Genomic DNA, 26,453 nt, shown 5'->3' with positions numbered 1-26,453 from the left:
TTTTTCACCCAACAAATACATTGGAGGTAGAACTTTTTTATATTAATATGAAAGAACCTAAAGTTGTGTTTTCAATTCAAAGAAGGAATCACTACTTCAATGCAATACAAAAAGCTAACTTGAAAAGTGTTGGAAGCTCAAATTATTCATATCTAGTTGCCTGTAATATGTTTTCTTATGCCTTATAAGTATAGAGATAACTAGAGTCAAGTACAAATAACTAACTAATCTTTCGAGGTGATTCTAAATTAGTTTTAATCTCTTAAAACATTTCAATTATTTAACATTTTAAAAAGTAAACATATGTTAGGTCACCGGCATTAAGTGATGACTTTACCAACACTAAACGATGATGTTTCTAGCATTAAATGATGATGAAGACAAATACTAAAGTTTTTTTTTTTTTTGGTAACAGAAGGGGGTGGACCACCCAAAAAAAACTAGCTCAAAGAGTTATTACAGATAATGCAAGTTCGAGGGACTCCCATCATATCATCAAATAATCGAGTTCCAATCCAATCAAGAAGATTATCAAAATAATGGTACTCAAGATCCATATTATAGCTCCAATTGGAAATGTCATTTGCCACCATGTTCTTCTCCCGGTAAACATGCACTAACTCGCATTCGGCTATGCATATCATAAGTTGTCCACATTGATCAATGATGTTGGCAAGAGAATGAAAGCTGATATTAGTCATATATTATTAATCAAATTAACCACAAGATCTGAATCCATCTCCACACATAATCTTGAAATACTCTTATCAACCACAAGTTTCAGTCCATAATCTTGGTCTCTACTAATCGTCGTTTTTGGAGCTTTAATTCTCTAAATTGACTCCTTTTAGCCAAGTTAAGCCATAAATTTGATTAGCTAAACTACGTCCATTCAAAGCTCCATAGATGACGTGGCCCTTTACCACATTTGTGGAAATATGTTAAGCCCTTGCATGATGACGTGGGTTTGAACCTTATTAGTGGCTAATCTAACATCTAATCTAATAAAATCTATCGTTTGACAAAAAAAGAAAAAAAGAAGCTCCATAGATGACTTGAGAGTAAAAACCTATTTTTCATATCATCACTTAATGCTAGTGAAGCTTGTTTGAGAAAGAATAACTTTTCATTTCAATGAATAAAATTACAAGATAGTTGTATATATACAACTCATTTACACATATCACTGTCAACTACTCTTCAACCAACTAACTACACATCTCAACTAATTAACAAATATTGAACTATATCTCTAAGTATTAACTAACTATTGTATTTACATAAGTATCCTTAATATCCCCCCGCAAACTGAGCTGAGGAGTTCGAAGAGAGAGTTTGGATCTGAGAGTTTGAAAACAGTCCTTAGCAAGAGCCTTAGTACAGATATCTGCAATCTATTGCTGAGTGCAAATATAGTGAACAAAGATTTCTTTGGCCAAAACTTTCTCTCGAATGTAATGGTAATCAATCTCAACATGCTTGGTACGAGTATGGAACAATGGATTTTTGGCAAGAGAAAGAGTAGAGACATTATCACACCACAGTTGGGGAATAGAAGGTGGTTTGTAGGCAATATCCACTAAAAGTTTGCATATCCAAGTGATTTTTGCAGCAGTATTGGCAAGTGACCGATACTCAGCCTCAGTGGATAAGCGAGCAACAGTAGGTTGCTTTTTAGCACTCCAGCTAATAAGGAAAGAACCAAGGAAAATACAGAAGCCGCCAGTGGACTTTCTGTCAAGAGGATAACCTGCCCAATCAGCATCAGAGAATGCTATGATTGATAGAGGAAGAGGACTATGCATATATTGACACACTAAATTCACAACAAAGGAAAGATCAGGCCGGGTCCAGGTTTAGTATTGAAGAGCTCTCATAAGAGATCGGTAGTTTGCAGCATTGTAAGTTACGGAGATGTATGATCGAGCTTTGATGTACTTAGATGAGTGGCACAAGGTTTTGCCCTATCCATTTGAGATTTCTTCAACAAATCCAGTATGTATTTGGTTTGTGATATGTAAATGCCCTTGGATGATCGTTTCACCTCAATGCCAAGTAAATAGTGTAAAGCACTGAAATCCTTGATAGGGAACATAGAACTAAGTTGAGTGATAACTTGTTGACAGGCTGAAGCAGACGGTCCAGTGACAATAATGTCATCAACATAAACTAAGATGAACACCATTGGATCTATCTTGACAAACAAAGAGTGATTTGATTGAGAACTAGTAAATCCCAAAAAGGTCAGTGCTCCATGAAGTTTTTCATACCAAGCTCGGGGAGTTTGTTTTAGGCCATAGAGAGGCTTATGGAGATGACAAATGTGATTGGGATGAGTAGAGTTTTCAAAGCTAGGTGGCTGTTGCATAAACACTTGTTCAGAGAGATTACCATGCAGGAATGCATTGCTGACATCAAGCTGATTTAGAAACCAGTCATATTGAGCTGCCAAAGTGAGAAGAATTCAAATAGTGACTGGTTTAGCAACCGGACTAAAGGTTTCTATATAGTCTAATCCTTCTTGCTGGTGAAAACTTTTTGCAACTAGACGTGCCTTGTACCTGTCAATTATACCATCGGGTTTCCTTTTGATTCGAAAAACCCACTTGCATCCTACTACATTGGTAAAGTGAGATAGAGGAACTAAAGACCAGGTTCCAGTTTGTGTCAGTGCAAGAAACTCATCTTGCATAGCTTTAACCCAGTGAAGATATTTAGAAACCTGAAGATATGTAATGGGAATAAAGTCATGAGAAAGATGAGAAGGTAGATGATACTTGGTTGCAGTTAAGGCCTTAGGCTTGTAAATGCCAGATTTAGATCGGGTTTGCATAGGATGAATATTTGTGGGAGAAGGTGAATGTGGAGGTGGAGGTGATGGAGAGGCACAGATAAGAGGTGATGGAGTTGAAGAGGCACGAATATGAGGTGATGGAGGGCACGAATATAAGGTGATGGAGATGAGGTACTTGGGTTGATTGTGGTGGTAAAAAAGGTTAATTGAGATGGAATAGAGGGATTGGGAGTAGCAGGACATGATGGGAAGGATGTTGCAGAGACTTGCTTGTGAAATGGAAAACTTGACTCATTGAAGATAACATGTCTGGACACATAGATCCGTTGAGAGGTGAGATCAAGACATTTATAACCCTTGTGGTTAAGACTGTAACCCAGAAAGATACACTGTTTGCTTTTAGGATCCAACTTTGATGTAGAATAAGGCTGCAACCAAGGAAAGCAATTGCAACCAAATATTTTCAGTGTGTGATAAGAGGGGGTTCTGTTGAATAGCAATTCCCATGGAGAGGCCTTGGATGCAGTAGGCATTCTATTGATCAAATAAACTGCAGTAGCAAAAGCATGATCCCAATAGATGTGAGGAACTTGAGAAACTGTCAATAATGTCCTGGCAGTCTCCACTAAGTGGCGATGTTTACATTCAGAGCAACCATTTTGCTCCGGGGTATGCGGACATCTTAGTTAATGGTGAATGCCATGCTCAACAAGAAAATTAGAAAATTGAGAACTCAAATATTCATCACCAGAGTCAGAACGCAGAGTTATAATTTTGGTGCACAACAGATTCTCAACATGAGCTTTGAACTTCACAAAGATACTGAAAACATCAGATTTGTATTGTATAGGAAATAACCAACAATATTTGGTAAAATCATCCACAAAGATGACATAATACTTGTGATGATGGCCCCTAAACATTTGTGTGAATGAGTTTTAAAGGTTTGCATGTCCAACTTGGCACAGTAACAAAAGGTAGCCTAGAACTCTTGCTTAATGCACAACCATTACAGAAAGTAGTATGAGTATTACCAGAAACAGAAATACAAGACTCAGATTTCAACTTATGTAGAATCTTAGTAGAGGGGGTGGCCTAATCGTTGATGCCAGACATCCCTGGAAGAATTGACAGAAGCACCAAATGCATGATGAGGATCAATCACCAAATCAGAGTTCAGAGGTTGAAAAGGATAGAAACCATTTCGCACTGGTCCTTTAAAGAGCATCTTCCCCGAAGAAATATCCTTCATAGTGAAGTGAAAGGGATAAAGATGCATAGAACACCAATTATCAATGAGAAATTGATTTGCAGAAAGCAAATTATGTTTCAATACAGGAACATGTAACACATTACGAAGCTGAAAATTATAATAAGAAGTAGGTAATTGAGAGGATCCGGAATGAAGAATTGGCAAACCTTTGCCATCACCAATAAAAACTTGCTCAGGGCATGTGTAAGGTTCTGGATTCTGGAGATTGGTATACGAATTCATCATGTGAGTGTTGGTGCCAGAGTCCACAAGCCAAGTTGGAGAAGAAGAAGTTGTACTGGCAACCATTGTAGAGGGAGAAGAATGACCAGAAAAGTTTGGATTCATTCGCTAAGGATAAACAAATGCTTCATGGCCAAATTGTTGACAAATTTGACAAGAAGTCTTTTTGTCAGATGAGGAGAAATTGGAGCGACCATCGCGATTATAATTGTGATAGCCTCAGCGCTTGGAATTCTGGCGAAAATTATTAGATCGAAAATTGCTGCGACCTTGAAAATTTCAAGGAGTGTAGACTGAACCTCGAGTTTGAGAATTGTTGCGATTTGGACCACGGCCTTGAGAATTGAAGTGTTGAGCTGCCATAAGAGCTTGAGAATGAGGCGTAGGAAGAAGACCAGCAGAGGAATTAAAGGCTTGAAATGGCGAAGACGGAGATGTTTTATTCCAATTCGTTAATTGAATCTCCTTACTAAGAAGAAGGCCATGAAGTTCATCAATTGTTGTGGAACCGAGGTGAAACTGAATTGCGTTAACACATAAGTCGTTTTCAGCTGGAAGTCCATGAAATGACAGAAATTAGCTCGGAATATTCAATTGGAGCTCCGGCACTGGCAAAAGCGTCAACAATTTCTTCAATTTGTTGAAGGAATCGTGCAGCAGAAGAATCTCCCTTAGTCAGACTGCGAAGATGAGATCTGAGTTCATGAATGTGCGATTGAGAAGCAGTTGTAAGCCTTGATTCCAATTTTGCCCACAATTCTTTGGAAGAGGTGACTCCAACAATGTAAGGAATCAGTGAATCAGAGAGTGTAGAGTTGATCCAGATGAGAATGTTCTGATCATTCTCAAACCAGGTAACATAAGCTAGATTCAGAGCACGAGATCCAGTTGCATCAGTGAGAAATTGAGGCGGTGGAGGAACCAAGCTATCAACAATGCCTGTAAGATTGTACCGACGGAAAATTGGAGCAAATAAGGCACTCCAAGTCAAGTAATTCGTCGTGGTCAGTTTGATCAGTACCAGAGATCCAATGTTTTGGATCGTGATGGAAGGAGCGTGAGATGTGGTAGAGAGATTGGGGCTGGAAGCGATGATTGGAGGAGGATGAAGGTGAGAATCAGAGTCAGAAGAGGGAGAAGCCGATGTCGCCATGGAAGAGTACAGAAGAAATTAGGGTTTCAGATGCAAGAAGCTACATGGAGATGGAAGCTTAGCAAGGAAGATTCGCAGAGTCGCAGAAAACGTTGTAGCGAAAGACAGGGGATCGAGTCGTTAGACAGAGGCGAGGGATACCATGTTTGAGAAAGAATAACTTTTCATTTCAATGAATAAAATTACAAGATAGTTGTATATATACAACTCATTTACACATATCACTGTCAACTACTCTCCAACCAACTAACTACATATCTAAACTAATTAACAAATATTGAACTATATCTCTAAGTATTAACTAACTATTGTATTTACATTAGTATCCTTAATAAAGCTAACATACGTCGACCACTTTTCAAAGTTACATAGTTATTAGGAATATTTTAAAAAGTTATGACTAAATTAGAATCACCTAAAAAACTAGATAGTGATCCGTACGTAATCCTAAAAACTAAGTTGAAAAGAAATTATGCAGTGTAAAATAAAAATATTATTGTATGTGATAGTAACACAACATGAAATGTTGCTACAAGTCTGCAAAAATGATAATGCTATAGTAATTAAGATTGAGGGAAATAATTTATGTAGTCGATCTCGTTTAATTTGGAAAAAGGCTAAAACTGTGATGATGTAACCATGAACAAGTAATTATACTTAAAATATATATTACGTACGCAAATAACTTACACAAGTACTCCTAACCCGGTAATGTTCCGAGATGAAACTCAAATTATGTCTCAATTAAGAACGACTATATATCAAGTTATCAATGATTCTCACGACTCACGATTCAATAGATAGTTTCGTTTGACATTGTGATAAAGTACATTGCACAACAATTTTCATTTGGACATTTGTCTTATCTCATCAATACAAATACAATAATGATCATACAAGAATGCAATTATGCCCTAAGTTCGAGTTTATTTAGTCAACAATCGATCATTCTCTCTTTCTTACGCATGGCAGCAGTTCGCGTGAACTACTAAAAAATTGTGAGATTCTTAATGAAAAGATGAACTACGATGAAAGAGGAGAAGGGGGAGTCAGGTCATTGATAATTTGAAGATCTATTACTCCAAGTATTTTCCTTAGCCTACAATAGTGAATTGTTCTGATGATTATAGTACCTTTTGATTCTTTTCAACTCACTGCATTTTGAATTTAAACTCACCTCCCTTCTGAGTCCAAACCCTTACCCCTATCGAGTTCAACCCTTCCCCCATCTTTGGGCTTAAAGTTTAAACTCACATGTTCCATGAATCTCATCTCATTGGGCCCCTTTCACATTTGCATAATTTTCCGGTCCAGCCCATGTGCAGAACACCCAAAACTTGACCCGCCATCTGACCCAAAAAAATGAAAACTTGACCCCCCAACTTTTTTTTGTTACAAAGCGATACTGAAAACTGGTGACTCGCCAACTCTAAAAGTCGAAAAGCACTGAAAATCCAGTAGCCGCTGTAAAAACAAATCCTATTGGCTAGCGTGCGGAGCACACGGATCGCTATCCGCTTCACTCTACAAAAAACAATCTTCACCGTTGATAACAAGAACAAATCAACGCTCTGTATTACCTCATCCAAAATTTTCAAATTCCCCAAATATTTCAAACTCGCCGCTTCTTCTACTCTTCCACTGTATAAATTAATCCGATCAAATCCTTCAAAATTCACAAATTCATCGCATTTTCTCACTGATTTTCCCGAGAAACAAACAGCCCAAAACATCCCAAATCCCTCCAAATCCTTCAATCTTCCCAACTCCAATCCCAAATGGCTCGTACGAAGCAGACTGCTCGCAAATCCACCGGAGGCAAGGCTCCACGGAAGCAGCTGGCCACCAAGGCTGCCCGGAAGTCGGCTCCGGCGACAGGAGGAGTGAAGAAGCCCCACCGCTTTAGGCCCGGAACCGTGGCGCTGAGGGAGATCAGGAAGTACCAGAAGAGCACTGAGCTTCTGATCCGCAAGCTTCCGTTCCAGAGGCTTGTGAGGGAGATCGCTCAGGACTTCAAGACCGATCTGAGGTTCCAGAGCAGTGCTGTCGCGGCGCTTCAGGAGGCGGCGGAGGCGTACTTGGTGGGTCTGTTCGAGGACACCAACCTCTGCGCCATTCATGCTAAGAGGGTCACGATCATGCCCAAGGACATCCAGCTCGCTCGTAGGATCAGAGGCGAGAGGGCTTAAGAAAATAAAAATCCGCAATTTCTTGGGTTTCTTGTTTCGATAACTTGTAGTTGATTTAGGGTTTTAAGAATTTGATTGTTACTCACAATCATGAATTAGCTGCTGGGCTTGAATTTGTATATCTTTTCGTGATTTGAAATGAAACGTTTGCAGTTGTTTAATTAAATTGTGAAGTTATGTTGTGGTTGTCTTAATCCCAATGTGGGCGGCAAAGAGTTGTGAAGTCGTACACTCTCGTTTTATGCCGGACATGTATGGATCATTCAATCATCAAGGCAAGCTGTATATCTACTTGTCTCCCAGTTTTTGTTGATGTTGCAAATATTGTTTTTCATTTGGGAGAGGAAGTTAGATGTACAGCTTGCATCGATGGTTCAATGATTCGTACACTTGTCTGACATGGTTCGGAGTGTACGAGTCACCACAACACTTTTCCTCCACAACGATGTTCAATACCGGTTGATAACTCGAGTGGTCGATCTTTTGTGTCTAACCTTTCACCTTATTGGGTTATATAGGGAGGTTGGGATGAATTCTATTTAATTTGAGAGGACCGCCATTATGTTTAGATAAGACCAAACTTGTGCGTTTTGAATTCATAAGGAAAAAGAGAAACCGTAAAATAAAATTTGGGGGCCGTTTGGTTGGTTATGTGTGTTTGAATTTATAAAGAAAAAAAAGAAACTGTAAATTAAAATTTGAGTCTGTTATCATAAGGTTGATTTTGTGTGTTTTAAGTTCATAAGAAAACAAGTAATTGAAAAATTAAAATTCATGACCATTATATTTCGATAAGATTGAATTTGTGCATTTTGAGCTCACATGGAAAAAGAGTAATTGAAACATTAAAATCTGAGGCCATTATGTCTGAATAAGGTTGAATCTATGCGTTTTGAGTTCATAAGGAAAATGAGTAATTGAAAATTCAATTCCGAAACCATATGTTTTGATAAGACAGAATATGTGAAAGGAAAGAGTAAATGAAAAATTAAAATATCAGGTTATTATGTTTCGATAAGGAGGAATCTATGTATTTGGGCTCAAAAGGAAAATGAGTAACTGAACGAACAAATTCGAGGCCATTATGCTTCGATGAGACGAATTTGTGTGTTTTGAGTTCATAAGGAAAAATAGTTATTGAAATTAAAATATGAGGGCGATACATGCTTGAAAATAAGCTAAGGAAAGCATCCAAGTCTTGAAATCGTTTACACACAAACTCAGAAAATTGAGATGGCACTCCAAATGAACTCCATTCCGAGTGAAAGGGTCAAACACTTTGCGATTTGGTGCTTGAAAAAATTTTGTGCACAAAAACTGTAATATAACGAACATGAGGACACTCTTTGACAACGAGCAGTGCCAACTTTAAAGAGGAACTAGCAAGGAACCAATGAGTGTCCATACCAACATGAATTTTGTGCTCAGCACCATTAACAAAACCACCAGTAACAATGAAGTAGACACACTAGAAGCCCATAATACATGAACACAAAATTAAAATAATCACTAAGGGATACTAATACTTCATCAAAAAAGGCACTTATAGACGGAAATACTAAAGCAAAAAACAAAAATGCAACGATCAATGAAAAGAGGAAGGAGGAAGGTTGGCTAGGAGAAGTGGCAAGGGGACGACGACTATGAAGTTTTTAGATTTAGTGTTTTGGTATGAAAAGGAGATGAAATTTCCATCTGCACAATTTATTTTATCTTGTAAGTGCAATTTTATGTTTTTTTTTTGGTATAATAAATCGAAATTCTATGGTGCTTAATTAGCTAATTCCCAATTGTATTGTGCCCTTATTTGGGCAGTAAAAAATGGAATTCTTGACGGTAATTTGGAATGGCACTGGTAAAAAGGTAATAAGAGATAAAATGTTCTGAGAAAATTTAATTAATATGGACTACCAATTTGTTACAAATTAACTTATAAACATTACAAATTAACTTGACATTGCACGAGCTCTTCCCTTCTTCGCTCTTATGGACTCATGGACATAGCCTGAAGTACTAGCGTTGTGCTAACTTGACATTGCACGAGCTCTTCTCTTCTTCGCTCTTATGGACTCATGGACATAGCCGGAAGTACTGTCGTCGTGCTGACATTGCACGAGCTCTTCTCTTCTTGGTTCTTATGGACTCATGGACATAGCCTGAAGTACTAGCGGCATGCTCTTCTGCAGCCACAACCAGAGAGGTTTGGTTTTGGTCCTCTAGTCATCAAAGACACCTTATGGTCATCGTGCACCCTTCTTCCGGACTGAGGCTCAGCAACACCACCACCAATACCTAATGCCCGAGCTCTCTTTTGCTAATTAGTTCGTACTCGCCTCGTGATCATGCCGACCCACCACCAGACTGGTTCCATTCCAATGATGCACTCCTCCACAGAGAGCAGCAACAGCATCAACAAGAAGATTGATCTTCCTCTTCCGGCCTCTCTTCTTTGCCATGGTGCTTGTAGGATTTACAGGCACCACAGGGACACTGCCGTCGTCAAATTCCAGAAGCTGGAGTTTTGAATCTCCCTATTGTGCTTCCGACGGAATCTTATTGCGTTTGCTGCAGTGCTCAGGGCCCTGTAGTGAACGCCGGTGTGAGCCGAGATTAGCTGTGGTGACTCGTACACTCCGAGGCATATTGGACAATTGCACCAATTATTTGATCCGCGGTGTGTAGCTCCCATTTGAGAAATAATATTTTCCTCGATATCGTCAAACTTCTACTGAAGTTCCTCCTCGACATCATCGTCGCCATTCTGTTGGTAAGGGGTGGGGTTTCGGTGAAACCTGAAAGAGCTCAAACCTCGTGGAGATTTGTACCTAATACCAACTATGGCAGACCAATTCTTTATCAGAACGTTGGCCGGCATAGATCTGTTCCTTCACATGATCGATTCCCTGGGCGAGGGACATCAAGTTTTGATGACATCAAGTTTTGATGACAATGATCATGCATGTATCCACGATGCAATTGATTGAAGTGAAAATTTGAGAAGTTGAATGGTGAAAGAAAACCTTAATAATTAAGTTCGAAACTCAATTTATATAAACAATGAGAGTTGAGCGAAACACAGGATAAATGGCTTCAATGGTCGATATTTGTTTTGTTCTCTTAGGCTTCTCCTTACTAGGTTATATAGAGATTAGAGAGGCATGGGAGGAATTCTTTCTCGCAAGGGCACAATGGTAAGTTCATGAATTCTTTTTTTGGTAACGGAGAATACAAATTGGATTGGACCAACAAAGAAAATTAAAATCCCGAGGCCTTTTTGTTACCGAACCTTGATTTATATGGAAAAAAATAACAAAAAATTAAAACCTGTCATCATTTTTTTCGATAAGACCGAATGTGTGTTTTGTGTTTCAAGAAAAAGAACAATTGAAAATTTAAAATATGAGATCATTACATTTCAATAAGACAAAATTTATGCGTTTTTTGCGTTAAAAAAAAAAACTGAAAAATTCAAACACGAGATGTTATGATAAGACCGAATATGTGTGTTTTGTGTTTCAGGAAAAAGAACAATTGAAAATGTAAAATCTGAGATCATTATATTTCAATAAGACAAATTTTATGCGTTTTTTGCGTAAAAAAAAAAGTAATTGAAAAATTCAAACACGAGATGTTATGATAAGACCATATCTTTGTGTTTTGGGAAATAGAGTAACTAAAAAAAATATATGTGGCCATTATGTTTTGATAAGATCAAATCCATGTGTTTGGCGTTGAAGAAAGAAAGTAATTGAAAAATTAAAACACGAGAATCTTTTGGTTTTGACAAAGACCAAATCCATGCGTTTGGCATTAAGGAAAAAAAGCAATTGAAAAATTAAAACACATAATTCTTTTGTCTTCGATAAGACCAAATCTATTCATTTTGGCGTTAGAGGAAAAAAGTAACAGAAAATCCGAAACACGGAATCTTGCCATTTTGAGTTCATAATAAAAAAAAGCAACTGATAAATTAAAACAAGAGCGTTATGTTTCGATAAGATCAATATGTACGTTTTGAGTTCATAAGGAAAAAGAATAAATGAAAAAAAATTAAAGTCCGAGTCCATTATGTTTCAATAAGACTGAATATGTGTGTGTTTGAGTTCATAAGGAAAAAGAGTAACTCAAAATTAAAATATGTGGCCATTATGTTTTTATAAGATCAAATATGTGTGTTTTGAGTTCATAAGGGAAAAAGTAGTTGAAAAATTAAAACACAAGACCCTTTTGTTTTGATAGGACCGAATCTGTGCATTTTAAGTTCATAAAAAAAAAGAGTAACTGAAAAAAATAAAATATGTGGCCATTATGTTTCAATGAGACCAAATCCATGCATTTTGCATTCAAGGAAGAAAACAGCTGAAAAGTTAAAACACATAATCTTTATGTTTTGATGAGACCAATTCCATGCGTTTGGCGTTTGGGGAAAAGTAACTGAAAAGTTAAAACAGGGAATCTTTCTGTTTCAATAAGACCAAATCCATACGTTTGGCGTTAGAGGAAAAAAGTTATTGAAAAATTAAGACATGAAATCTGTGCTTTTTGAGTTCATAAGGAATAAGAGTAACTAAATAAATTAAAACACGAGAGCGTTATGTTTCAACAAGACCAAAATGTGTGTTTTGAGTTCATAAGGAAAAGAGTAAGTGAAAAAAAATTAAAGTCTAAGACCATTATGTTGCGATAAGACCGAATCCACGCATTTTGAGTTCACCAGGAAAAATTGGAATTGAAAATTAAAATCTGTGACCATGATGTTTTGATAAGATCTATTATGTACATTGTGAGTTCACAAGGAAAATGAGTAAATGAAAAATTAAACATGAGATCGATATGTTTTGATAAGAACGAATTTGTGCGTTTTGAGTTCTTAAGAGAACAAGGTCATAAAAAAAAATGGTAGTAATGTTTCGAAAAGACCAAATTCACGTGTTTGGTGTTCGAGGAAGAAAGTAACTGAAAATTTGAAACACGGGATCTTTTTGCTTCGATAAGACTAAATTCACATGTTTGTTGTTCAAGAAAAAATGTAACTGAAAAATTAAAACACGAAATCTTTTTGTTTCGATAAGCCCAAATCCATGAGTATGGCAAGGAAAAAAGTAACTGAAAATTAAAACACGGGAGCATTATGTTTGATAATTAAGACCAATAATTACGCTTTGAGTTCATAAGGAAAGAGTAAGTGAAAAATATTAAAGTCCAAGGCCATTATGTTTCGACAAGACTAAATCTGTGTGTTTTGAGTATAATAATGAAAAAGAGTAAAATAGAAATTAAAATCTAAGGCTATTTTGTTTCAATAAGATCAAACATCCATGCGTTTTTCCAAGAAGTGCAACCGTGATTTCACAATTTTTTCTACAGGTAATACCTATTGGTCTAATGAGAGATACCAAAATACATAGTGGACCACTACAGATGCCAAAAGAGGGAAGACGTTCCTATAATAATTATGTGCGTTACAAGTTCTAGGGAGAATGAGTAACTGAAGACTCTAAATGTGGGGCCATTATGTTCAATAGGACCAAATCTATGCGTTTTTTAAAGATCCCGATACAATGGTAATTTCACGAATTTTAGCTTGAAGAATAAAGATTGATGCAACGAAAGATGCCAAAAGAGGGAAGATGATTATATTTCGATAAGGCCAAATCTATGCATTTTGAGTTCATAAGAAAAAAAAGTAACAAAAAAGAAAATTGAGGCCATTTTGTTTCGATAAGACCAAATTTATGAATTTTCTCAAGAGGGTACGATCGTAACTTCACGAATTTTCCTCATATAATTCCTACTGGTCCAACAAAAGATGCCAAAATACATAGTGGACCACAAAAGATGCTAGAAGAGGGAAGAAGTTTCGATTAGATTGAATCTGTGCATTTTGAGTATATAAGAAAATTAGTAGCTGATAAGATCAAATTTGTGTGTTTTGAGTTCATAAGGAAAATTAAAATCTGAGCCCTTTTAGTTCATAAGGAAAAACAGTAACTGAAAAATTAAAATATGAGGCCATTATGTTTTCAATAAGACCAAAAGTACATTCTGAGTTCAGAAGAAAAAAGCATAACTGCAAATAAAATACGAGGCTACTGTGTTTTGATATGACCGAATTCGTGCGTTTGGGGTTCATCAGAAGAAAAAAAAAGAGTAACTGTGATTAAAATCCGAGGATATTATGTTTTGATATGACCGAATTCATGCTGAGTATCCGCTCACCAGCTCCCAGATGAGAAATAATTTCCACATCAAGCGGCCGCAGCCCCTCCTAGCGTCGTTATTGGCATGCTCCTCGGGACGGGTGAAGGTGGGGTTTGAGCTTCTCGGAAAAAGCTGAGTGGATCAGCCGAGTGACCAAGATGGCTTGCTGCTGCTGGTTGTGGTGGTGCTGCAGCCCTCCTTGATTGCGTCGTTATCGGCATGCTCCTCTGGACCCGTGGAGGTGGGGTTTGAGCTTCTCAGTGAAAGGTGAGTGGATCAGCCGAGTGACCAAGATGGCTTGCTGCTGCTGGTTGTGGTGGCGCTGCAGCCCCTCCTTGATAGTGTCGTTATAGGCATGCTCCTCGGGACTGGTGAAGTTGGGGTTTGAGCTTCTCGGTGAAAGCTGAGTGGATCAGCCGACTGACCAAGATGGTTTGCTGCTGCTGGTTGTGGTGGTGCTGCTGACGGGTCTGCCGGATCCATTGTTTTGCTTAGCGGAAATGGAGTTTGGGAAATGAGGATGACATGTTAAATTGAAGGTGGGATGAAGGTTGACGGAAATGGGAATTTGGGTAAAGTACGATTATTCTCCGTTTTGTTCTGTCGTAGCGTTCTGCTAGGAGCTTAGAATATGGGTTAGTGTACAACGGTAATTTCAAGTTTGCCTCGTGATCATGACGACCCACCACCAGAGTGCTTCTGTTCCGGTGATCGAACGGCACCACAAAATCGTCACGATCCACCCCTCCTTGAGGGAGGCTGTGTATCCGTCCATCATCATCTCCCAGATGAGAAATAATATTCTCATCATCAATGGAAACATTTTCTTGATCACCACGGCCGTCGTCTTTGTCTGACGGACGGTGGACTCCCTTGGCAAGACTGGACTCTCGGATATCAGGAGTTGGAGGGTCGGGATTTTGCGGACTGGCGTCATTAGGCATGACTTCATCATAAAGGAGGATGATGATCATCATGAATGAATCCGTGATGTGATTGATTGAAGTGGATTGGAGAAGTTGGATGGTGAAAGAACGCTGAAATAATTGAGTTCGAAACTCAATTATATAAACCATGAGAGTTGAGCGAGGTACACAAGGTAAATGACTTGAATGGTCGATATGTTTGTTCGTCTTAGCTTTCACCATGTTGGGTTATATAGGGAGGTTGGGATGAATTCTTGCTTGGGAAGTGACAACGGTAATTTCACGAGTTTTGTCACGGAGAATACTGATTGGACCAACGAAAGAAGCCAAAAGCGAGAAGACCATTGTGTTTTGATAAGACTAAATCCGTGCGTTATTGAGTTCATAAGGAAAAAAGGTAATTGAAAAATTAAAATCAGGTCATTATGTTTCGATAAGACTGAATTTGTGCGTTTTCTTGAGATGCCGGTACAACAACAGTGTCACGAGTTTTGTGTAAGAATAAAGATTGAACCAATGAAAGATGCCAAAAGAGGGAGGGTCATCATGTTTTGATAAGACCAAATCCATGGGCTTTGAGTTCATAAGGAAAAAAAAGTAACAAAAAAAAAATTAAAATTTGATGCAATTTTGTTTCGATAAAACCAAATCTATGCGTTTTTTTTCAAGAGGTTCACGAGTTTTATCAATTAATACCTACTGGTCCAACGAAAGATGCCAAAATAGATAATGGTCCAACGAAAGATGGCAAAATACATAATGGACCACATAAGATGTCGAAAGAGGGAAGACGTTTCGATAAGAATAAATTTGTGCATTAGGAGTTCATAAGGAGAAAGAGTAACTAAAAAATTAAAATAGGAGACTATTATGTTTCGATAAGATCACTAAATATGTGCGTTTTTTGAGAGGGTACAATAGTAAATTCACAAGTTATTTTCCACATAGAATAGAGATTGAACCAACAAAAGATGCAAAAAGAGGGAACGCCACTATGTTTTGATAAGATAAAATCTGTGCCTTTTGAGTTTATAAGGAAAAATAGTAACTGAAAAATAAAACTTGAGGCCATTTCAATAAGACCAAATTTGTGTGTTTTTTTCAAGAGCATAACTGTAATTTCACGTGTTTTACTACGGAGAATAGAGATTGAACCAACGAAAAAATGCAAAAAGAGGGAAGATCATTATGTTTTGATAAGGTCAAATCCGTGTGTTATTGAGTTCATAAGGAAAAAAAGTAACTAAAAAATTAAAATCAGGTCATTATGCTTCGATAAGACTGAATTTGTGCGTTTTCTCAGGATGCCAGTACAAGGGTAGTGTCACGAGTTTTGCGCAAAGAATAAAGATTTAACCAATGAAAGATGCCAAAAGAGTAAGGGTCATTATGTTTTGATAAGACCAAATCCGTGGGCTTTCAGTTCATGAGGAAAAAAAGTAACAAAAAAATTAAAATGTGATGCAATTGTCTTGATAAAACCAAATCTATGCGTTTTTCAAGAGGAGTTCACAAGTTTTTTCAATTAATACTACTAGTCCAACAAAAGATGCCAAAATACATAATGGTCCAATGAAAGATGGCAAAATACATAATGGACCACATAAGATGTCGAATGAGGGAAGACGTTTCGAAAAAAAATAAATTTGTGCGTTATGAGTTCATTAGGAGAAAGAATAACTGAAAATTTCAAATATGAGGCTATTATGTTTCGATAAGATCACTAAATTCGCGCATTTTTTGGGAGGGTACAATAGTAAATTCACTATTTATCTTTCACATAGGATAGAGATTGAACCAATGAAAGATGCCAAACGAGGAAACGCCACTATAGTTTGATAATATAAAATCCGTGCCTTTTGAGTTTATAAGGAAAAATAGTAACTGAAAAATAAAACTTGAGGCCATTTTAATAAGACCAAATATGTGTGTTTTTTTCAAGAGCATAACTGTAATTTCACTTGTTTTGCCACAAATAATAGAGATTGAACCAACGAAAGATGCCAAAAGAGGGAAGAGCATTATGTTTCCCTAAGAACAAATCCCTATGTTATTGAGTTCATAAGGAAAAATAATAACTAAAAAAAAAATGGAGATCATTATGTTTCGATAAGACTGAATATGTGTGTGTTTCTTGGGATGTCGGTACATTAGTTTCAGATTTTTGCACGAAGAATAAAGATTGAAGCAATGTGTCACATCTCGGCCCGGGTCCACCACATCCCGAGCCCGTTCCACCACGGTAGCACGATATTGTCCGCTTTGGGCTTACCATTCCCTCACGGTTTTGTTTTTGAGAACTCACAAGTAACTTCCCAGTGGGTCACCCATCCTAGGAGTGCTCTGGCTTCCTTCTCGCTTAAGCAACTTCCCAGTGGGCCACCCATCCTAGGAATGCTCTAGCTTCCTTCTCGCTTAACTTCGAAGTTCATACGGAACCCCAAGCCAGTGAACTCCCAAAAGGCCTCGTGCTAGGTAGGGATGAGAATATACATTTGAGGATCACTCCCCTGGTCGATGTGAGATGTTACAATCCACCCCCCTTAGAGACCCGACGTCCTCGTTGGCACGCTTCCAGCTAGGGATTGGCTCTGATACCAATTTGTCACATCTCGGCCCGGGTCCACCACATCCAGTGCTCGTTCCACCACCGTAGCACGATATTGTCCGCTTTGGGCTTACCATTCCCTCACGGTTTTGTTTTTGGAAACTTACGAGTAACTTCCCAATGGGTCACCCATCCTGGGAGTGTTATGGCCTTCTTTTCGCTTAACTTCAGAGTTCCTACGGAATTCGAAGCCAGTAAGCTCCCAAAAGGCCTCGTGCTAGGTAGGGATGAGAATATACATTTAAGGATCACTTCCCTGGGCGATGTGGGATATTACACAACGAAAGATGCCAAAAGAGGGGAGGCCATTATGTTTTGATAAGACCAAATCTATGGGATTTGAGTTCATAAGGAAAAAGAGTAACTAAAAAAAATTAACTTCTTGTTTTTCCACACATGATACCTACTGATCTAATGATAGATGCCAATTTCATAATGGACCACAAAAGATGTGAAAAGAGGGAAGACGTTTTGATAAGAATTAATCTATGGATTATGAGTTCATAAGTAGAAAGAGTAACTGAAAATTTAAAATACGAGGCCATTATGTTTCGATAAGACCAATCTATGCATTTTCAAGAGGTTACAACAATAAATTCATGAGTTATTTTCCACATACAATAGAGATTGAACCAAAGAAAGATGCCAAAAGAGGGAACAACACTTCCTTTTGGTAAGAAGAAATTTGTGCATCTTGAGTTTACAAGGAAAAAGAGTAACTGAAACATAGAACTTGAGGCCATTATGTTTCAATAAGACCAAATCTGTATGTTTTTTCATGAGTGTAAGTGTAAGTTCATGTGGTTTACCATAGAGAATAAAGATTGAACAAACGAAAGATGCCAAAAGAGGGAAGACCATTATGCTTTGCTAAGACCAAATCGTGTGTTTTGAGTTCATAAGAAAAAAAAGTAACTGAAAAATGAAAATCTAAGGCCATTATGTTACCATAAGACCAAATTTGTGTGTATTTTCAATAGGTTACGATAGTAATTTCACGAGTTTTCCACAGAGAATAAAGATTGAACCAACGAAAGATGCCAAAAAAGGGTATGCCATTATGTTTTGACAAAACCAAATATGTGTGCGTTTTGAGTTCATAAGGAAAAAAGAAGTAACTGAAAATTAAATATGATGCCATTATGTTTTGATAAGACCAAATTTTTGCATTTTTGAGTTCCTAAGGAAAAAAACTAACTGAAAAATCAAAATTCGGATGCCATTATAATTCGATAAGACCAAAGTTGTGCGTTTGTAGTAATATCTTTTGATACCATATGGCAAGCAAGAAGACATCGCTGTTAAGTACTCGAAACCTGAACGCAAAATCACTGTAAGTTGAAAACCACCAAGCAGGCTCTTCACCTGCAGTGAGAATACTTTCCATTCTGGAATTTTTATTGGCAGAAGCAAAAGCCATGGCCATTGTTTTCACAAAGCAGTGAAGACAAGGTCGTCTCAGACTGCAGAAGTTCATTTTGAATTCTAACCAATGTGGATGGAGTTGCGCTCGCAGCTAAAAACTATATTCAACAAGTTCTTGCCAATAAACATGATCATAATTCAGGCCCTCCCTACAAAGAGAAGACAATGGAGTAGAGAGGGTGGCGAGAATGCTAAACAGGAAAAGAGATAGGCCACAAATTTCATCAATACCAATCGCTTGGGAAAACACACAGTTTCGTAGCAAACTTTATAGTTCTTGATACGATATCATAAACTAAAGCAAGACTTGGAAAGCAAACCAAAAATTAGTCGACTAACAATAGATTGATAACCCACAGTTTGGATGCCATGCCATCCAAACAACGCCGGTTTTAACCAGTTCTGGTATATGGGAATGGACACGGTCAAGGTTGAACATGTAGTTCCACCTTTTCTTCAAGCATCTGCACAACCTTCCTCATGGTAGGCCTAAGAGATTGGTCTTCTTGAACACACCAAAGCGCAACCATCACGAACTTTTGCAGTTTCCATTGTTCAAGAAAGGCCTGGGGTTCATAATCTACTACAACACATAATTCTCCATTAACTAGCAGTTTTACACCCAATCTGTTATATTTGCTCTCTTTGCAGTTTCTTTCAACATCAACGCTTCTCTTACAATAAATGATCTCTAGCTGTACAACATCGAAGCTGTACACGCCAACTTTGATAGTGATTCGCAAGATACGAAACCACTCATGTGCACATGCAACATAACCTTTTGCTCTCCGAATGGCAATATGAATCTGGCTCTGATTCATTGTCAAAATTGGTGATCCAAAATCAGAGATCCGAGCATTGTAATAATCATCGAGAAGTATGTTCTCAGGCTTTATATCACACTGGACAATTTGCGTGATGCACTCTTCATGCAAGTAAAGAAGTCCTCTGGCAACTCCATAAGCAATTTCAATTCGTTGTCTCCAACTTGGTTTCACCTCAGCGAAAAGAAAGCTTTCTAATGTGCCATTTCTCAAGAATTTTTAAACTAGTCCCTCATCACAATATCCGGAAAGGTGAACCAGATTCTTGTGATGTATCTGACCAAGGACATTCAATTATGTTGTAAACCCTTCTCAATGTCGTGCAGTACATAGTTTACCTTCTTCACTGCCACTAATTCGACACCAGAATCAATTTGCATTACCCCTTTGTAAATAACTCCAAAAGCACCCTGTCCTAGTTCTCAACAAAACAAGGAGGTCCATGAGCACTAACTTTCTTCTCTTACCCCTTTTTTTTGGAAAGGAATGCTGCTATAAAGGAGGCAGAATTGCAGTTCAGTTAAAGTATAATGTCAGGATAGCTGCCTCTAACCAAATTCACACAAGTTTCGTATAGAAACAACAGCACCAATATGGCTTTTAGCTACCTCTTGAATCCGTTAGTATCTTCTTGAATCTCTTCATAGCTAAAAGAACACAGATTTGAACCCAAAATTGTTTTGGACTCGAATTTTATTTCAGGTTGGCTGGGGAATTTGGTGATGGAAGCTTGCATTATTGTATTTTGTTGTTGGGTGGCCTGCTTTAATTGAGCATTCAGATTTTCGAGAGATGAATGACAAACTTCTTGTTGGTTGTTCAAGGAGAAAGTTAGAAGGTCTTTACAGCCAACATTGTAATTGCATTATTCGATAAGGATCATTTTGCTCCTGGTTGAACTCTGGGATACTAGAAGAACAAAGCTTCGTCGGATGAGTGGGGTCAGAACATTTGGCACAAAGCAAAACAAACCTTAAAATAAAAGGAAATCCAAACAAAAAGAGTACTGTAGAAATCCTACTTTGACTAGATAGATAGCGCATCAGTCAGGTTGTAGGCACGTTTTAGGGTTTTTTCTTGGTCTAGAAAATTTCGGAAAAATATTTTTTGGCCAAGTCTTGGATGTCTTCTTCAAGGATTGGGGTCGCATACTTCATGGAAAAATCGGGAGAGCCTTCAAATCTTCTTCTTCGACGCTATAACTCGGTTCTGTATTTTCAGCAATGGAAGTCACTCGACCAACAGGAAAAATACTCTTCCACTTCAAAGCAGCTGACGGCACGATTCGTACTTCGACTCCAAGATGACCAGATTATGGAGAAACGGCCTTTTGTGGGAAACACACAAAGAAATGTATTTTCTGCTTAAACTAATTAAGTGTGTTGAAGCATGTCCCACATGGCAACATCGGAAACTTGATGAAATTAAATCCCCTTATATTGAAAAGTTCGACTACTAATTGCTTTGAGGCCTTAATTTTGTATAAAACCAGACCTATTGGATTGCACATGTGGTTAAATTAAGGTCAGTATTGATGTTAATTAATAGTGGGCCGTTGGACCGTCTCCAAAAGTTTGTTTGAAAGCTGAAAATAGATAAAATAAAGAAATATGTCCTTTTGAATCACTTCTCTCCTGCAAATTAATTAAAACTAGTACAATGTAAGTGAATTATGAACCTATCAGGATCCTGCTGATATTAGCTAATGGATTGTAATTTGTATAAGCAGTGTTTGGATAAGGGCAATTCATCTGTTTTTTTTTAGGAGGATTCCAATGATGCAAGTTTTATCTGCTTGCATAGAGTAGAATCAAATTGGTAGCAACAAAACCAAATCAGAGTGAACATATAAAACCGTCTGAGGGAGACGATGAACGGAAGGATTTAGGAGTAATATCCAGCTGCAATTTTGTGTAATGAGACTGCGGCTGCTGTTCTTTTTGAATTCAAAGTCTGCTACTCTTACCAATGTGAATGAAGTTTGTACGGCAGCTGAAAACTAAACTGAACAAGTACTTGCCAATAAAAAGGATCGTAAATCGCTGCCCTCTCTACTAAGAACACTAGGGAATAGAGAGGGCAGCGATAAGTCCAATTCGTAAAAGATAAGCCACAAACTTCATCAGCACCAACAGACTAAGCAAACGAAAATGTTTTCATAACAAACTTTATCATTCATAACAAGTGTTACATACATAAAGCATTTACCGTTTTGATCTAAATCATTGCATTACAAAACCACAAATTGGTAAATTAAACACAGATTGACAAAGAGGAAACAAGCTAGCTACTACTGTGACAATAAATACACCTTCGCTGCAATACAAATAATGGCGGTTCAACCTTATCTGGTATATGGGGATGGACATGGTGGAACAGGCACTTCGACAACTCCTTCAAGCATCTGCACAACCTTCCTCATAGTAGGCCTAAGAGATGGATCTTCCTGAATACACCAAATCGCAACCATCACAAACTTTTCCAGTGTCGTTCGATCACCCAAGGCCTCAACTTCATAATCTACAACAGCATCTAGTCCTCCTTCAACGTAGCAATCATAAACCCAATACGTTAAAATTGCGCTCTCTTCACAGTTACCTTCCATGTCAACGCTTCTCCTACAACAAACGATTTCTAGCAGCACAACACCAAAGCTGTACACATCAACTTTGGTAGTGATTGGCAAGTTCCTGAACCACTCAGGTGCAACATAACCTTTTGTTCCTCGGATGGCAGTATGAGTCTGGCTCTGATTCATCAGCATAAGTTTTGCCAAACCAAAATCAGAGATCCGAGCAGTGTAATAATCATCGAGAAGTATGTTCTGCGGCTTTATGTCACAATGGATAATCTGCGTGCTGCACTCTTCATGCAAGTACAGAAGCCCCTGCGCAACGCCATAAGCGATGTCAATTCGCTGTCTCCAACTTGGTTTGATATCAGAAAAAAGAAAGCTTGCCAATGTGCCATTTCTCAAGAACTCATAAACTAGTAATCTCTGTTGCCCCTCGTCACAATATCCAAAAAGACGAACCAGATTCTTGTGATGCGTCTGACCAATTACTTTCAGTTCTGTTTTAAACTCCTTCTCGACATCTTGCATAACATAGTTTAGCTTCTTCACCGCCACTTCGACACCAGAACCAATTTGCATCACCCCTTTGAAAACCACTCCAAAACCACCCTTTCCTAATTCTTCCGTGAAACCATTTGTAGCTTCTCGCAGCTCTTCATAGCTAAAAGAGCGCAAATTCGAGTCCAAAACAATATCGGTACTAGATGTTACAGGTTTCTTCCGGAAAATGAAGAAAATACCGAAACAAAGAGCAGAACTTAAGATAAAATTAACAAAGATAGAGGTACCTAATAGTACTGATTCTACGCGTATCACAGATTTCCGGCTCTTCTCTTTATCATCTGTAATTGGCTTTGGAGGAAACGGCAGGGTTACATTATCCTTTCGGACTTTTATGAAGGTCCGTGAATTAAGACTGACATCCACTCTCCCGTTTGAGAGAGGTAACTTCTTTTTCCAGCAGGTTTCAGACCGGAACACAGCAACAGCGCACAAACAGTCTTGAAAGCAAGACTCGTTGCACTTGTCCGCCGTAGAAGGCTTTAGCTGCACATAATCTGAGGTTGGCCAATCAGTATTTGTCAGCACTTCGACATTATACAAATCGTTTCTGGGACCTTGCAGCTCATCTTCTTCACAGCCTTGTATAAAATCGGGTTTGCAGCCTCGGTATATATCCTTCGGATCAAGAAAAGAAAACCCTTGCGGGCATTCGCAGGTTGGCCTATTACTATCTGGATTGAGCTTACAGACACTGTTGTAACCACAAACACCAACGCCCATGTCTTCACGAAGTGTTTGGCAAATATCATCCGGATTAGACCACAGAGGACTACTCCAGCTTGGATTTCCAGTGAAGTTTTTCGGGTGAGAATATAAAGTGAAAATCCCATCAAAATCAAGAGTTGCCCTTATGTAGTTGTCCCTCGTCGAGACTCCCTGTGGCCCTGTAAGAGTGACTCTTCCACCATTTTCTCTCAGAACAAACATATACCCTGAGCTGTTGAACACCAATTGTTTACCTTGACTACCTTCCACAGTCCCTGCGGTCGTGTCCGTGGCGAAGTAAGGGTTGTTGGCAAAATCTGTTGGCAAGTTGACGGTGTTGAGCACGAGGTTTCCATCATCTTGCAAGCGCAGCTGGAACCGCCCTTTTGTGTAGTTAGTCTCCGATTGTCTAGACGAAAGCTTCCCATTTTTCTCAATTGTCTGTCCAGGCAAAACGGTGTCTGTAGGATTGCTGAAGGTCTCCCACAAGCTCCCCGAGTTTTTGTCTTGAAGGACAAAGTTTCCGGTGTCATTCATGACCCCATTCTCAACAATCCCGAAAGTTGTTTCGGATTTCCATATCTCTCCACCCTGAGGATTGTTAAGAACTAGTCCACTGTTGGCAGTCAAGTTCAAAATTGATCCCCCAGGTGCAAGTACGGGGTTGTTATCGTCATATGCATGCCAAACTATGGTTTCTGGGATTTTCGCATACCATATCGAAAGCAAGAAAAGATCATTGTTTCCGAGAGGCGAAAATCCAAACGCGAAATCGCCGGATGGAGAAAGCCATGATGAGGAGTCGCCTGTACTTGCAGTCAGAGAACTCCCAACTGCTACTCTTCCATTATTTTGGGAAAACACAGAAATTGGTAGCAAAAACAGTGAGAAGAACAAAAGCATCCGTACAGAAAGAGCCACTGCCATTGCAAAAGCACCAATTTTTCCACTTAGCTTTATTGATTAGCTATATTTTTCTTAATAAAGCATTGGTTCCCTGTTATCTCTTCAAGTAAATGTGCGTGCACCATAGTTTAGACTTGACTAATCTCCATGCCTGTCATTTTCTAAGTTGTTTTCTGGAATTACAGGCGTCTACCCCATTTTTTGAAGTCCGTGTTACACCATCAGCCACGACATGACCTCAGACCTCGCTACGGTTACACACAAAAATTTCTCCGGACCTACGCAACAATTTCTCCGAACCTACACATATTGATATCAAATTACACATTGAATCATTGGTAAAAATACAAGAATTTCACTTTGAAAAAAAAAAATATAATGAATAGTTTTATACATAATAACACCGAGACTTTTTGTAATAGAACTTATTGTCTCCCTCAACTCTTTGTAATATTGCAAGTTGGAGCAATATTGATTTAATTAGTAATGACCCGTTGACTTGTCTCTCCCAAATCTCTTTTCATCCTACTCTCGTCCCTCGTCTGTTTTATGATTCTACTTAAGCACTTATAAATGTTCCAAACCAGCAAATGACTAACTTAAATAGTTAAGAATATTTATCACTATTCTAGGTTTCAGTGTATAATATATAATATATATGAATGTTCCAAACCAAAAAGACTAGTAAATACGAGCATGACTCACGCATCTGCCGGCCATTCAAGTCCACCAGTCAAAATCAATAATGGGGCTCACAAAGAAAATTTGAAAAGAAAATGCTGATTGAGGACGGATACAGGTGGTGTCAAATCTGAAAACAGACCTCAATGACCAAACAAAGTCTTCAAGTGATAAGAGACTTATGAAAAATGCAAAAATATCTTCACAAAAACAAAGACGACTAAGTCTCCATTTATATATTAAAAAAAAAACTAAGTACTAACTGAAGGTTTTTAATGTATGATATACGTCATTGGGGTAAAACACTCGAGGCCGAGTTGAGATAATCACGGGGTTGAGCAATCGAGATCCTCTCCGAATGTCACAATCTGGCACAAACGGACGCAGAGATCCGGACCATTCATTTTAAATCATACGGCATCCATTAGCCTATCCTATTGGCCCACATCACACATGGGGTCCGAATTCTCTCTCCCCTCTCTTGAACGGTTTGAATATCTTGGTTTGTGAATTTTGGACTACGAGATTCAGATAGGATCTGAGGTGTGGTTCGACGACCTTTTGAAGCCCGTTGAGGTGTGGTTCATCTCATCAGATCGGGTCAGCCATTTCGTACCAGGTTGGATTCTAGGTCAGGCCAGCCATTTCATTAGCATAAGATGAACCCAACAGATAAGCGCTTGGATATTGCCTACCGCGACCAAATGGACTTATGGGCTCATTAGATGATGAATCTGGACCCTGGTGTGTGTAAAGCCCACCTCAGCTCGATCCATATTCGGTCGATACTACAGAGGTGGTGGAGATGAGATAAAGGTAGAGTAAGCTCCAAGTCATGTGGAGGTCAGTCGAGATTGAACACAGGTTCATAGAATCATAGTATCAAATTCAAGTCCAAATTTTAACACTACGAAACTGAAAAGCGTGCATCGTGCAACTCCGAAAAGCATTGTTTCAGTCCAACAATCCAAACTTCCTTAAAAAACTAAGATAAAAACAACGACATTACGAAACGGAAAAACGTGCAACTCAGAAAACCATTGCTCTAGTCCAAATGTGGTCCCTCAATGCCTCAAGCTTTTATAAACACCATAGCCTGAACCTTTTCCCTTGCGCCTTCTTTGCTTCACCAGAAACGTTCTTAATGAGCTCCTCTGCAAACTTGGGACGAGCAGGCATTAGGTTGTGCACAATGCTGTAAATGCCACTAGCCCTTGCCGCACAGGAGGGGCGTACGTGTGCATGTCCGACCTGAGTTATCTCATTACATGCGCAGTTAGATCTTCCCATATTGACATCCCTGCTGTCTATTCTCCTGCGAATCCTTCTGCTGGTGAGTTAATCCGGGTCTATTTTCTTGCTCCTCGGTGCATGTTCATCTGCTTTTCCATGGCAATAAATACAAGA

At 38.5% G+C, this 26,453-nt stretch overlaps 2 protein-coding genes, 1 long non-coding RNA gene and 1 pseudogene across 3 annotated transcripts in view; 2 read left to right on the top strand and 2 right to left on the bottom strand.

Annotated features, from left to right (window-relative positions):
* The first annotated feature begins 7,107 nt into the window (after positions 1-7,107).
* LOC126591618 (histone H3.2) lies at positions 7,108-7,797 on the top strand. The gene has a single exon (XM_050257376.1). The coding sequence runs from the start codon at positions 7,221-7,223 to the stop codon at positions 7,629-7,631; it is 411 nt and encodes a 136-aa protein (XP_050113333.1). The 5' UTR covers positions 7,108-7,220; the 3' UTR covers positions 7,632-7,797.
* An 11,419-nt stretch (positions 7,798-19,216) lies between these two features.
* LOC126589193 (G-type lectin S-receptor-like serine/threonine-protein kinase LECRK4) lies at positions 19,217-19,995 on the bottom strand (annotated as a pseudogene).
* Positions 19,996-21,752: 1,757 nt separating this feature from the next.
* The window catches only part of LOC126589252 (G-type lectin S-receptor-like serine/threonine-protein kinase LECRK3), a 45,920-nt gene continuing 41,219 nt past the window's right edge, over positions 21,753-26,453 (bottom strand). Inside the window, exon 2 of the mRNA XM_050254492.1 lies at positions 21,753-23,937. Within this exon, the coding sequence (XP_050110449.1) occupies positions 21,960-23,937 (1,978 nt within the window). The 3' untranslated portion in view covers positions 21,753-21,959. The remainder of the gene's footprint in view (positions 23,938-26,453) is intronic.
* Positions 23,013-26,453, top strand: part of LOC126589266 (uncharacterized) — a 77,362-nt gene continuing 73,921 nt past the window's right edge. Inside the window, exon 1 of the long non-coding RNA XR_007611783.1 lies at positions 23,013-23,154. This is a non-coding gene — a long non-coding RNA (uncharacterized LOC126589266). The remainder of the gene's footprint in view (positions 23,155-26,453) is intronic.

This window comes from Malus sylvestris, chromosome 11 (genome assembly GCF_916048215.2).
Source record: "Malus sylvestris chromosome 11, drMalSylv7.2, whole genome shotgun sequence".
Taxonomy (NCBI): domain Eukaryota; kingdom Viridiplantae; phylum Streptophyta; class Magnoliopsida; order Rosales; family Rosaceae; genus Malus; species Malus sylvestris.
The sequence above is the reverse complement of the archived record's forward strand: the minus strand, read 5'-3'. Positions and strand labels throughout refer to the sequence as shown.

Excerpts from the sequence above, each read along its gene's own strand:
- LOC126591618 (XM_050257376.1), top strand. The coding sequence starts at position 7,221 with ATGGCTCGTACGAAGCAGACTGCTCGCAAATCCACCGGAGGCAAGGCT.